This window comes from Oculina patagonica, chromosome 8, assembly GCF_052425735.1.
Source record: "Oculina patagonica isolate OP01 chromosome 8, crgOcupat, whole genome shotgun sequence".
In the NCBI taxonomy this organism is placed as follows: Eukaryota; Metazoa; Cnidaria; class Anthozoa; order Scleractinia; family Oculinidae; genus Oculina; species Oculina patagonica.
The window spans coordinates 29,408,031-29,421,961 of NC_135765.1; the positions used below are offsets into that span (position 1 = coordinate 29,408,031).

At 39.7% G+C, this 13,931-nt stretch overlaps 1 protein-coding gene across 1 annotated transcript; it reads left to right on the forward strand.

Annotated features, from left to right (window-relative positions):
* Positions 1–256: 256 nt before the first annotated feature.
* LOC144663624 (uncharacterized) lies at positions 257–7,207 on the forward strand. The gene is made up of 2 exons (XM_078524632.1): positions 257–493; positions 5,490–7,207. Exon 2 carries the CDS (start codon positions 5,995–5,997, stop codon positions 7,018–7,020), a length of 1,026 nt encoding a protein of 341 aa, XP_078380758.1. The 5' UTR covers positions 257–493; positions 5,490–5,994; the 3' UTR covers positions 7,021–7,207.
* The last annotated feature ends 6,724 nt before the right edge of the window (positions 7,208–13,931 follow it).

Below are 13,931 nucleotides of genomic sequence, written 5' to 3' on the forward strand. Positions count from 1 at the left end.
ATACTATGGCTAAAGATTTATCGATGCTTAGAGATCAGAAAAAAGATTTTATGCAGGTGTGAAGTTACCACAGATGCCACAGATATATTATTTAAGATTTTCTTAACGGTATCGACTTTGGCCTTAAGCCAGGAAATTGCCTAATATTTGTTTAACAAAAGGACGTTAAAAGCAATAGCATTTCTTGTATTGTAGTTATGAGCTGAATTAGCATAGATATTCATACCGGAAACTGCCTTAATGACAGTAATTTACTAACACAAAACATTCATAAGAATAACGATATAAAAGGTGCTATTATTGTAATAGCGTGGACAAAAGAAAACTTATCGTTGGAACTTAATGTTATAAGAACCAATGTCTGCTAAAATTCGCTAATTGCAATTTCTGTACCTTCAATTAGCAGCATTGAGGAGTTAAAATTCTCACGGGCGATATAATTGAAGCTGATCGTTATTTGCCAAGAGAACCGTGAGACAAATTGGCAAACAAGGTAAGAGACAGTTTAAATAACTTGAACTTTTTAACAAGTTGCAGATAAATTCCAATTAGGTCAAGCTTTAGAAGCTATGTTGCCGATTTAATTCAATTTTTTGCCTGGAGGTAGCTCGGCTAATGGTCAAAACAACGGATAAAGCGTTAACGATCCTGCCACATATTATTTTCAGCCAACAATTCCGTAGCACTGAACGAAAGTATAACCGTTTGAAACCTTTTTTTTTAACTGAGAGTAATTAGAAACGAAATTGTTCCCCTCAAGATATCCGATATACGTCTTTCGTACTATGTACAATGATTGCAGATCTGATCATATTCTTCCAGCTAGTACAATATAACATGTAAAGAGACAAAAAGGAAACTTGTCAAAGGTCGTCAAAGGATGATTAATTTTTGCAGCAGTATGCGGGTCCATGCTTCCTAGGTTCGTACACTCAGCGGCAAGTGGAAAATTTTAACACGATTATTCGATCGCCGCAGCGATTTTTGTAGCCTGCGTATACAGCGATTACAGCCGCCTCTCCGCGTTCCGACCCGCTTGCTGAGGCGGCTGTATTTGCAGGTTACGATTTTTGCGACTCCGCCGCTCAGTCGCCTCTAATCTAATCGCCGCTCTAGTCGCCTCTATTCTGTTTCCTTTCTTCCTGTGCCATAAGTAGAAAACGTAAAAAAGAGAGAGAGATTTAGACGTCTTATTTCACAATTTTCTCAAAAGACGGCTCAGGGTTAATTTTCTCAGATTTTTAAGTTTGTGGACAGTGGTTCCACCTATCATTTTGAACGCGCCTTATCAAAACCGCTACTGGCTTGTGTTGTATAAACATTTCGTGACCCCATCAAACTGATAGGAAAATATTGGGGGGCTGTGAAGTATCGAGTGAATATTGTAGTTATGTTTGAAAATATGGTTACAACTCTTTTATAATGGGATAAGAAATAGGCTCAGACGTTCACAGGCGTGTTTTCGGTGGGAGCCTCTTTGGAAGGCATTTTATATTAATCTTAGAGCGCGTTCCGTTTGTCAGAACTGGCCGGCCGGTCCGGTAGTTTTGAATGTGAAATCAGTGGACCTCTTCCAAAAGATTTTCCCACAAATCCACCATAAAAATATATAATATTTTTGTATTGACTGATTTGACAGAACTAATCTGACTAACAACGGAATTCTGTTCTCGAATATACCGGTCTGGCCGGTCAGTTCTGACAAATGGAAAGCGCCCTTAGCTATAGGTACATATGGAACCAAACGCTACTTTACATAGACACAATACGGCTTGGTTTGGCATATAAGAATACCGTCATATATAGCACTGAGTGTGTCATTCAATTAACAGAAAATTAAGACTCCGTGGGAATACTAGTAACGGTATGAAACATTAAGTGTACAGTCGTCAGCAAACATCAATTTCAAGTCTTCTCGGTTTACGTACCGTGTAACGGTATTAAAAACAAAACAAGTTTTACAGTACGTAGATGAGAGAGAAAAATTATATTGGTCTTGCTTTTTCTTTGGGTAATTTTTGGAGGGGGGGGGGGGGGGAAGCGGAGGAGAGGTTGCAGAGCTTTGATATGGTCATTTCGCAACCTAGAAAATTATCTTTAATTTCGAATTTCAAAGATTAAGATAAACCTACACAATGTAGAATGAGAAAGATCTAGACAATGAATTACAAGAAAATGTTCTGACGATAAGGCAACTAAAGGAAAAAATTAAAACCGCAAAAAACATCTTGTCTCTTATTGCCATATTATAGTAATTTTCGGCGCCAGTTTTCGTTACAATACCATTTGCTTATAGATTGCGTGTTTCTTTATCCCAAGGATAAATGGATTAACCCACCGGATAAACCACAATTTACGTACTATTTTATGCATTTTGGGCATGCAAGTTTTTCATTCTTTTTAAAATACTGGCAGCTTAAATATATACATGCGTAAATCTGGTTTAGAAATCTAACATGTCTAAAAATACAAAAATGTAAGAAAAGAGAAATTTCAAGAAAACCAGACCGAAAGTTATCGTGTTGAGCAAGTCACAAACAAAATTGCCGTGGACCAATCAGGGACTCGAAAGAAAACCGTGCAAGCCGCACCAAGCGCGGGAAAACCGCGCGCACACAAGCCAGTTCGCGATTGGTTTGAGGTTTGCTTCTGATTGGCTGAAAAAAATAGCATGTCTGTGCTGATTGGATAAAGGGCGCCGCACGACCTTTTTAACCAATCACAGAGCTCAAACCAAAACACAAACATGATTACTTTCGGCAGCCTGTGATCGAAAACCGCTCTAGGTAAAAGGTTGAAACACATCTGAGGCGGTTTCATTTATTATAAATTTGCAAAGTCTTTTTCGATACAGGAATGAAAAATATGGAGTTTGGCCTCAACACTTAATGGCAAGAATCAAATATAGATGATGAAACTGACGCAATTTAGAAAACGTTGTGTCTTTTTACAAACCACAAATATAATTTTATTCATAAAAGCCGGGAAGTTTTCGTGTACAAAGAAATAGATTTTTGTTACTACTAGCAAGAAGTTACGTATCTCGCCTCTCAACATTTTTTACAATTTAATGAATATCAAACTAGTGGATTTACGTCGAACTTTGGTTTCCGAAAAAACTTTTGTTCTAAATTTAATCATTCAATATTTTGTCTGGATATTGAAACAGGTTTGCAAAGCCAATGTTTTTGACAAACATTACAAATCATTAAATGCGCAATCATTTTGTTGTCGAATAGTAAATGTGTATTGAATCTTATCTGAGTTATTGAACATAAACAGTTTTGGAACAGTTCGGTAAACACAAAATTAAAGGCAAAATTAAATTTTAATGCAAATTATCCAAAGAAAAAGTCTATCAGCATGGGCAAGCAACAACTAAATATCTTGTGAAAACGTTGCATTTGGCAAATGCAGTTTGGACGTTCATCAATGCTACATGTATCATTTCTGCGCACAGAATTTGGCAGGTAAGGTATGGCTTTTATTCCTTTTGCCTTTAACAGAGAATCGCCAAAACGTATCACACGAAGATGGAGATTTTCTCGAAGGACAAAAACCACTGATATCTATTTTGTTTTCTCGCCTTTTTTCGAGTGAATTGATTTCTCGCATGTAGAGGATCCGTGTTTTGCAAAATTTCATTTTCGCAATTTTACAGTATTAAATACATCGATGACCATCAAGAATGCTTTGGCGTTTATTTTTTTAACTTCGGCAAACGTATTAAACTCGCAATGAAGTAAATGTTGTGACGATTTCTGAAGAAGTATAAATTGTTATAATTCGACTGGATTTCTACCAGCCAGGGAGAACACATGGTTATGTATAATACCTCGAGATACTTTTAGATATTTAGATTTAGGCCAACATTTCATCAATGTCGAAGAGATTGTCTATCTTTTAACTGGAAAGAGTAAAATTTTTGCCTTATTTAAGCATTCAGTTGTATTTTTATTTTATTTTCTGCGAAGCTTATAAGACTTATAATTTAATATAATTTAAACATGAACTTTACCGTTCGGAGTCGGATGTGGCAGCCGTGTTGTAATGCATGGCACCAAAATGACACTTGAAAATGACGATCGCTGATTGGAGAGAACTCACACTGTCTTTTCTAGTTTTCTTCTTGTCAAACTTTAATTGACTGCGATAATTACAAACTCGCCATTATTAGGATAAAAGTCTCTCTCGCTCGCCACAGAAAGCAAACGCGGTCTATTTGGGGCAGCTTGCAAACAGATTTTTCTTAGTTTCCTCATTGTCCTTTCTTGTTTGTATTGTATTCTTGATTCTTTCCTGAAAAGGAAAGGATGGCTAACCTGCGAGCAGCCCCGTGGTTCGATGTTTTCTCATTGTTTTGTTTCTGCTCAGAAAATAAAAACACAGTAGTTTTAAGATACAGGGCCCCTATGGAGACCAGCCTTAGAGCTGAATGGGCTACCCTGTGTAATTACTTTACTTTACTTTACATTGGAGGCTATAAGATGTAAACTTTTTTTAGAGATCGAGAAATGACAGTCTTGCAAGCCCCGGCAAAACATCAGTCTTTAATTTCGTACGGCTGAAAACTGCTCTTTAAATAAAGGAAAAAGTCATTGTCTTTTCTATTCATAAACGTTTGCATTTGCATTAAAGGCGTTAAAATGTTTCTTGAGGTCTCTGACGGCCGTTTATTTGTTTTGCTCACAAAGTGAGCCGCGAAGTCACCACGTACGAAAGAGAAAGCACCACAGTTTAACTCCAGAAAAACTGTGGCATTAAGAACGTTGAAGATATTTCAACAGAAGCTTTAAAATTATCATGGCCGATAAAAAGCGCACAATAAACTTAAATGAGCTCCGGGAAGCAATACTGACAAGTGCCGTAATTGCATTTTAATTAGTGATTTTGACAGCCCTTTTGTGTTTATAGAATATCATGCTTTAGAACGTTTCCTCTTCATAAATAAATTGGTATCTTTTTAGCACGAACCGTTGTTCATTTAATTTCGGTTCTAAAAAAGCACAAAAACAAAAATGTAGCATAAGAAGCCCAATTGGTTCTGTTTGGCTAGCAAAAAATGAAAGTAATTTAGCAGAAAAAGACAGCTGTTCCGCCATCTTGGAACTGTCGGCTTGGGGGCCGATACTAGGCGCGGAGATTTACATCAATTTATGTCAATACTCGGCACTTTTTCGAAGATGGAAGTCGAATTTGAATGCGACAATGTGACAATAAACAAACGGTAAATGGGAATAGTTTCAGCTACGTCAAATGATGGACGGAGTTAATAGTCAAACAATGAACATTTGGGATTATCCTGCCCCAAAGAACAAACAAACATCAAACATCTGGCACTACGAATATATTTCTTTCTCTAGCAAGTAAACAGAAGCTTAAAACGTGTTTTTAAATACGTATCGAGTTTTTTCAGATCAGCTTTTTCCAAAAAAACTTTTGAGTATTATATTTTAACTATTTGCGTTGTTTTATTTAATCCCATACAGATTTACACACAGGAGAAGAAAAACTGACCTTAAGTTGCCATTGTTGGCTTCAACCTGCCTTCATTGTTTCTACAGTGAGAGGTGAATTGTTTTCTGCAAGACATTTCAGTGACAGGGGCATTTAATTGAACGGTCTTTACAAAGACATTTTAACCTCTTTGCTGAAGAGTCCGGTAGCATATGACAGCTGGAAAAATCAATCAAGGCCGATGTCGAATCTGAATATAAAAATCGGTTTACAAGGAATAAACAGTTTCAGTTTATTTAGGAGGAAAAACATCGGCAAATACGTGATGCGTTCAAGCTATTTGTGAGAATCCAGGATCTTTCTGAAAGCAGAGTATTTACAGCTCACGAGTGTTAAAGCGAAGGTTGGTTATTAAATAGTAGATTTCAAGCAGACGAACGACGAAAAAGGCAAATAACAGTGTAAAGAAAAACACTGGGAAATTTTATAACGTATTACTTCTGCTACAAGTAACAGCAACTTGAGGAAAAGGCAAAAATGAGCTCAATTCCCGAACCAGAGCAAAGCGTCAACAACTCAGTACCCGAAACAGAACCGAAAGCATCCGATCATGAACCGACAGCCGAAGGAATAGCCGAACCCCTTCCGGAATGGTCGAAGGCTATCGAAGAATGGGGAATCATGTGGGATTTACATCAATATGGCCTAGGCGCTATCTACGCCTTGATTTTCTTTTTGGTATTAATCCCGCTGTGGAGACGCTTCAAAGGCGGGCGAGTCATCACACAGAACAAAGTCCCCATCATCGTCTTGACTCTCTTAGAGGTGTTTTGCTTAACACGATGTCTGTTTCTTTGCATTAATGCGTACCATTGGAGAAAAACTACCCCGGTTTTTGTAGTAAATGTTCTCTGGGGCGTTGGACAGCCTTGCATTATAACTGCCTATACTCTAATCTTCATTGTGATGAGAAACGCTCTAATACTCAAACAGCGATTTCAACGGTGGTACAATACCAAGAACATTGCCATAGCAACGCTACCTTATTTTTTCTTCGCACTGGGGGCCGAGCTCACCGTTTCTTTCATTCCAGCGTTCAAGGGCCTCACATTCGCTTGCCAGCTCCTGTACATTATATTTGGCTTGTCTCTTACGATATTCTATTCCATAATTTCCATTTTAATCTGGAAGAAATTTAAAATCATCGACTCGAACAAGCGGTGGGCTTCAGATTCCACGACCATGCGTGGGACTCGCACGCGTGCGATTTTACGCACGTGCCTGGCGGCGGTCGTGGGCGGCGTTTTAATTTGCGTCATGCAAGTGTACGCCATGTCTGGTGTTTATGGCGTTTTCTCTGATGCCCAACACGTTTCTGCGTGGCCGTGGTTTGCGTTTCAAACGATGTTTAGAATCGTGGAAATTTACATGGTAGCGGTGTTGTGGTATGCGGTCAACGAGAGGAACGCACGTGTGAAGAAAGGTGATTCATTGACACCGACAACTGTTGTGTCGGCAGAGACTCCTGCAAACTTGAACACGGTTGAACTTCAACATGTTTGAAAGAAATCTTTCTGGAAGGCAATTTTAGTTTGCTTAGCAGTCGTTTCCTTTTCGATGGTGGCCTGTGAAGGCTTGGGACGACAGCAGCTAGGCATTGTAAAAAATATAACACATCCACTTTTCCTGTCCAGGATCGACTGTAAAGCATGATGATGATGATGATGATGATGATGACGATGATGATGATGACGATGATGATGATGATGAAGATGATGATGATGATGATTTCGATTTTGATGATAATGACGATGAACTTTTTATATCCCTTCAAACCACGCATTCTAAAGGATTTAAACGATGGTATATGTTTCAATTCTCGTCTTAGTAATGTAGCAGTTACCTTTATGGGACACAATCTGTTGGGCGTAGTCGTCAAGATGCTGCGACTATATTGTATAAAGAAATAGTTCTTTTTACAACAACAAATAGCTTTATTCTAGCAATTGGCTTATCAACTTAGCGCGAGGATCGTTCTGGCAGGATATCGCCCGAGCTCGAGGTGTTTCTGGTACGGACCGACCAAGATAAGTCCATAGAGGGTCCAGCAGCGGGCGAGGTGGGATGGGGGTATAAACCCCTTTCCCCAGCGCAAATATATTGCCCAAATCCCATTTCCCAGCCTATTTCTTTTTAAATTTTATCCAAATCCCAGTCCCAGTTCTATTGGTTATTTGTTTGTGATTCCCAGTCCCAGTGACCCAAATCCCATTTTCCCAGTGAAAATTTGCCCAAATCCCATTTCCCATTTTACCCCTTTAGGCTTCTCTCCAAACAACAAGGTATGCCGCGCGGTTACTGAAAATTGAAGAAATCTGAGAAGAGTTCTGCCTCTCTGTTGCCTGCTTTTTACCAGCCGGCGGTGCATTAACATTAATTATTTAGATATAGTTGCAAAAACAAAGGTGATTTCATATAATTTGGGGGTAAGCAAAGGTTCATGGATAAATTAAAGGAAAATGATATGTCGACCTAATGTTTTGTTATCAGCAATGTCAGAAGATTTTGAAAATGTATCAGCAAAGAAGAGCGGAAAAAAGCTAAAATAAAATGACTAGGACTGACGCCCATACAGATCTCCCGCTCATATTTTATCTACTACTTATCTTTTGAAGACTATTTTGAAGAATGTAAAATAAGATTATCATAAAAAATGTTGTGGTTATTCATCGTGGTAGAGTACAATAATAAAGTATTATTTCGTTTGTCTCACGACGTAGTCACGTGTGATGGAGATCGCAACGTTTCGACTGCATACTGCTAGTCTTCATCAGGCGATAAGGTCGACTGGTTGTGCGTTAGCTTATAAAGCACACGGCTACGCTATGATTGGTTGGTTTTCAACAGCTCTGATTGGTGCATTTCAATACTCAGTGTTCTGCATGCTGGTGTACTGTTGCTCCCTCGGCGGTCCGCAGTCGTACAGTTCTCCTGTTGTTGTGTTTTTTGATCGTGGGCATCCATGCTTCAGGAATTTCAATTCCACTATCCCTGTTGATATTATTAGGGTGAAGTCTTATGTGAATCGCCTCTTGGTATGGTACCAAGATTGTTGGTATGCTCTGCAACGGACTTCCGCCGTTGCAGAGCATACCAACAACACCGGACACTACCCGCTTTGGAATGAGGTAAAGTTTATTGATCGTGACTCGCACTGGTACCCACGCCGGGTCGATGCCCACGATCAAAAAACACAACAACAGGAGAACTGTACGACTGCGGACCGCCGAGGGAGCAACAGTACACCAGCATGCAGAACACCGACTGAGGATCGAAATGCACCAATCAGAGCTGTTGAAAACCAACCAATCACAGCGTAGCCGTGTGCTTTATAAGCTAACGCACAACCAGTCGACCTTATCGCCTGATGAAGACTACTGATGGGGCCTCGTTTCGTGTCCGTTATAGCGAGAGTCCGTAATAGCGGGAGTCATTTCCAGTCAAACCTTGTTCGTTGGGGATCTGGATTTTGTCCGTAATAGCGAGTGTCCGCAATAGCGGGGTGGTCGCAAGGCGAGAGTTGACTGTAGCGAGAGTCCGTAATAGCAGGAGTCATTTCCAGTCAAACCTTGTTCGTTGGGGGTCTGGATTTTGTCCGTAATAGCGAGTGTCTGCAATAGCGGGGTGTCCGCAAGGCGAGAGTTGACTGTAATCACAAAGTCAAGCTTTAACAATGTCATAAAATTTAACATCAAGTATGATCAGAGCTTCTTCTATGTACAAACATATTTTCGGAATATTTAACAACTGAAAATGGAGAGATCTTCTGAATGAAAAGTAATTTTCACTTCTCTCTTGTTATACTTAAGTGAATTTTCCCTCCCAGGGGACAGAGCTATTCGCTCAAGAAAATTACCTGACAAAACTGTCGGGTGATTTTAGCCAAATTTAGGCATAGGAAATGCAAATTGATTAAAACAGTGAAGGAGCATTTCAATAACACAGTTAATACAAAGGGAGCTACGGATGGACAAAAATTAAAGAAGATTAATGCATCAGTCAATTGAAACCCCGGCCCCCCGACCCCCGGGACTTACCGGGGAATTTAACATGTACCAAGTGTTAAAACTCGGCTTATTTCCCCGCCCTAGGGGCCAAAACGTCTGTTAAAAGCCCCGCGTAGCGGGGCATCCGAATCGACTTTCAGGAAAAAACCGGACAAAAATCTTGATTTCGTTGCAGAAGTTGAAAAATCTATTTCTTTCATTTATTGTCATATATAGTTATAGGTAGGAAAAATGATTATTTTTTCCGCCAAAACCTATTAAAATCGTTTTTCGTGGTAGAGACAAAATGTCATTCAACCCCGAATGCCTTGAACACACCTACCGGAAGACCCATATCGGGTGTATTGCCCTAAGAACGTATTTTAGTTTTGTTGACCATCTACTTCAGCCGATAGCACAGCGACAAGCATTGAGAAGATTACACTGCCATGCCTCAACAGCCTAAAAAAGCCTTCCTTGTGTCATTACCCATTAACACTATATGCGAAGATACGAAGAATTTCATAAGGAAACCCTTCCGTACCTAACAGGTTTTTAAGAGAGATTTATTATCAAGAAAGCTCGCCAAGTGGAAAAGATTAACAAAAACAGCATGGGACGAAAATCGCTGCAGCTTCTGCTGCATGTCCTCATGGCCAAAATAGAAATGAATACATGTATCAGACAAGCAGCAATAAGCCAATGGAGACGATTTATTGATGACGTTTTTCAATGATGTGGGACACAAGAAGAGACAAAATAGAAGAATTCCGTAAACAGCTTTCACCCTACGAATAATTCACGGCTAATCTCAGAAAAAACTACTTTTTGAGACGATAGTGTACAAGGTGTAGATTCAAGTACACAAGGAGTTATTTTTCGTGCAAACACATTAATTACAAACCCAGGCGTCACGAAAGGCTTAATCAAGGGAGAAGCGGGAGACTTCTTAGAAGGATTCTTAGAAGAAATTTGAGAAAAAACATTTAAAAACATGTTAATCCCGGCCGTCGTCCCCGCTTCAGGTGCTCGCGTGCTGTTAAATCACCGCTCCGCGGCCCCGGTCTACTGACATTTTGTTAAAACCACCGCCCACCGGGGCCAATGCGCCGTTAAAAGTGCGTTAAATCCCGGCTTTGGACGCGTTAAATCCCCGCTAAGTCCCGGGGGTCGGGGGGCCGGGGTTTCAATTGACTGATGCATAAAATGGATTGCGATACAGTCAACTCTCGCCTTGCGGACACCCCGCTATTGCGGACAGTCGCTATTACGGACAAAATCCAGATCCCCAACGAACAAGGTTTGACTGAAAATGACTCCCGCTATCACGGACCTCGCTATAACGGACACGAAACGACGCCCCAAGCGTGTCCGCTATAACGAGAGTTGACTGTAATGGTTTTTTCGAAATAGTGTTAGGCTGAACAGTTTTCAAGGTTTTAAAATCTCGTTTGCTTGTAACCTATGATTATAACGACCGGGAGACACATTTGTTTGAAAATGTAATTTCTTCGCTAACATTAAGGGCGCGTTTTTTTTATTCACAATTCTGGAATGAGAATGGCGAGAATGTAAAATGCGCGAGTTTTTCTATTCCGCATACCTATTCCGGAATGGACAGAACGCCATGCCATCCATTCTGCTCCAAGATGGCGGACGTCATAGCCCGTGATTTGAGGGATGCGTGTCCTCTCCTTTGTAAATAACACTGCCAGAACATTTGGCAAATCCATTACAGTCTCCATACTTTTTTCCACCTCTTTATTAAGTAGAATAATTGCTGCGATAATGGCTAGCAATGGCAGCCTCTTCGTCGGCCTCGCATTTGTTACGCAATGTTTACTCGTGCCAGGACCGCGCATATCATCTCAGACTACATGGGCGTTTTTTAATGCAGGACAATCCGATTATTCCTAGACTACTGGTAGTCTGTCTTTTCTCTTGTCTCTTAGAGTCCGCGTTCTTTTTCTCTTCCCCCCCCCGCCCCCCCCCCCTTTCTCCCCCCCCCTTCTTCTCCCCCCCCCTAACCCCCCCCCCCCCCCCCCCCCTCCCTTCCCCCCGAGAAAAAAAAACCCAAATTATTCCTAGCATTCTGAGCCAACCATTCTCATTCCAGAATTTTTTGGGGAAAAAAACTCGCCAACTGACATAGTTTGAGTAAACATCTGAATTGTAAAGTCAATTTATCTACAAAGTGAATTTCAAGACAGATGTTGGAATTAAGCCAAGGTACATTTTCAAACAGACGAGTATCCGACGAGTACAAAGAAAACCAACAAATAGCAGACGTTCTTTTGATCAAAAACTATATTCTCCTAACTAACACCATAAGGAATGTATGGGAAACAGTTAACAGAATTGATTTTTCGAGCTTGGGATTAAAATTAATCAACTTTATTAGTCTTATATAAATCCTGACATATACAGCAATATATATGTAAACACTTTATACAGTCAACTCTCGTTATAGCGGACACGCTGAGGCCTCGTTTCGTGTCCGTTATAGCGAGAGTCTAATAGCGGGAGTCATTTTCAGTCAAACCTTGTTCGTTGGGGATCTTGATTTTGTCCGTAATAGCGAGTGTCCGCAATAGCAGGGTGTTCGCAAGGCGAGAGTTGACTGTACATGAAAGATCATTGCAGTAAACGCAAAGAGTGTTGCCAAAAGAAATCCTGAATAAATTCAGGATCTACACCTTGTCTTGCGATACTAGTGCAGCGCTCTTACCAACTGAGCTATCAAGACACTGGGAGCTGGTCACTTGTGAGTTCGTAATATACCCGTAGAAGATGAACATATGAAAAAGCACCTTAGAAGTAAATGTATTAAATATTCTATATTTGAACTGTATGTGGTAGATTAAATACATGAAAGGCTATCGCAGCTGTGTACACAACTTTAGCAGTTGCAAAAAGAAAACCTGAAAAAATCAGATTTGAACACGGATAGGATCTAAGCTAGACCAGACATGAAAGCTTTTGCCACGCCAGACAGATACGAAAAACCGCTTAAAAACACCCTTAAGATGTGACCAAAAAAATGAATGGTACGCGGCACTGGGCAAGAGGTACAAAACAACATGGACTCTCTTTCCCCAAAAAACAACGACGTCGACTACAACTGAAGCGAAAATCGAGGGGACAGAAAACTATCTTAGTGGAATAAGAAAGTATTTCTAGCTAAAAGCTTAAACATCCCCTAGGTGTCTTATGACAATGCGCGAGACCTCTCTATCCTGCCGTCAAACTAGTCTTTTCAGAGATAGTTCCTTCCCTATGATACTAATTTGTTGGAAATTTATTAATTTTGCCGCTTTGTCAATTCGGTTTGAAAGTTTCAAGATCACTGTAAACTTGGGGGCGGATGAGTGTAGTACCACATAACACAAGTCAACGCTAAATTTCTCGCTTTTTTCTGGCTGCATGAAAAGCAAAAAAATAAAATAATAAAAAAATAAATTAATGAACGTTTTTCAGAAACTTTTCATTGCATGTTAGTTTACTGAGCAAGTAATCATGTAAGCAAGTTGTCAGTTTCCTAGAGTTTCTCGAGTTTGAATAAGACAATGGAAGAGTTAGTTTATTAAAATTCGTCATTTTGTCAACAGCAAATTAAACAATTCACTTTTCTGCGGCAAGAAGTTGTCAAGTTTGTCAACTCTGTATCCAGGACATAATTTATTTTTAGCAACAGTTCCTAGGAAAGAACTGACATCCTGTTTGCTCTTTTGAACATCGCGTCACAGCGAAAGTGTTTTGTTTAAATTTCTACAGAAAACTAATTTAATATTATGATGTTTTGAATATAGCAATCAATCCTGTGTTTGCAGCTGGTAGTTTCGACAAAATACAAAACTCTTACACTTTTATCTTCGGTGGGCAGTGTTTAGAAAACTTGCACGAGACTGGATATGTTTTGAGAAGCGTGATTTGGCTGATCTTGTCATTGAGGACGGAGTGAGCTTTCCTGGAAAAAAAGAAAAAAAACTGCTCGAGTAAATTAAGGCATGGGTCAACAGTTTTTTCCCTTAAAAAAGTGAGGGGGTGGGCTAATCGAAGGCGTTGCTCTACAACATAATTGTGGTAGACAGATAAGTCTCCAAAAGTGATTGTTTTTGACATGTCGAAGTTAGCAAATTAGGTCACATGACTTAATACGCACGTGAATCTTAAGCGTAATGGGACAGTTTATAGCAAGAGAAATTCAATAAAATGGTACAAGACAAATCCTAAAGCAACAGCAAAGAAATTGTGCTTGGCAATTTTTGAATATTTGATTGATTTTGGAAATAAACAGCTTTTTATACTAGTACCCAGTCTCCCGGTAAAAGTGTTCTGTCTTTTGAAACGTCACTTTTAAAATATCTTAACATTTCCAAGTACAGAAACAATGTACCTAATCGCCTTTAAGTCATAAAACTAACAGCA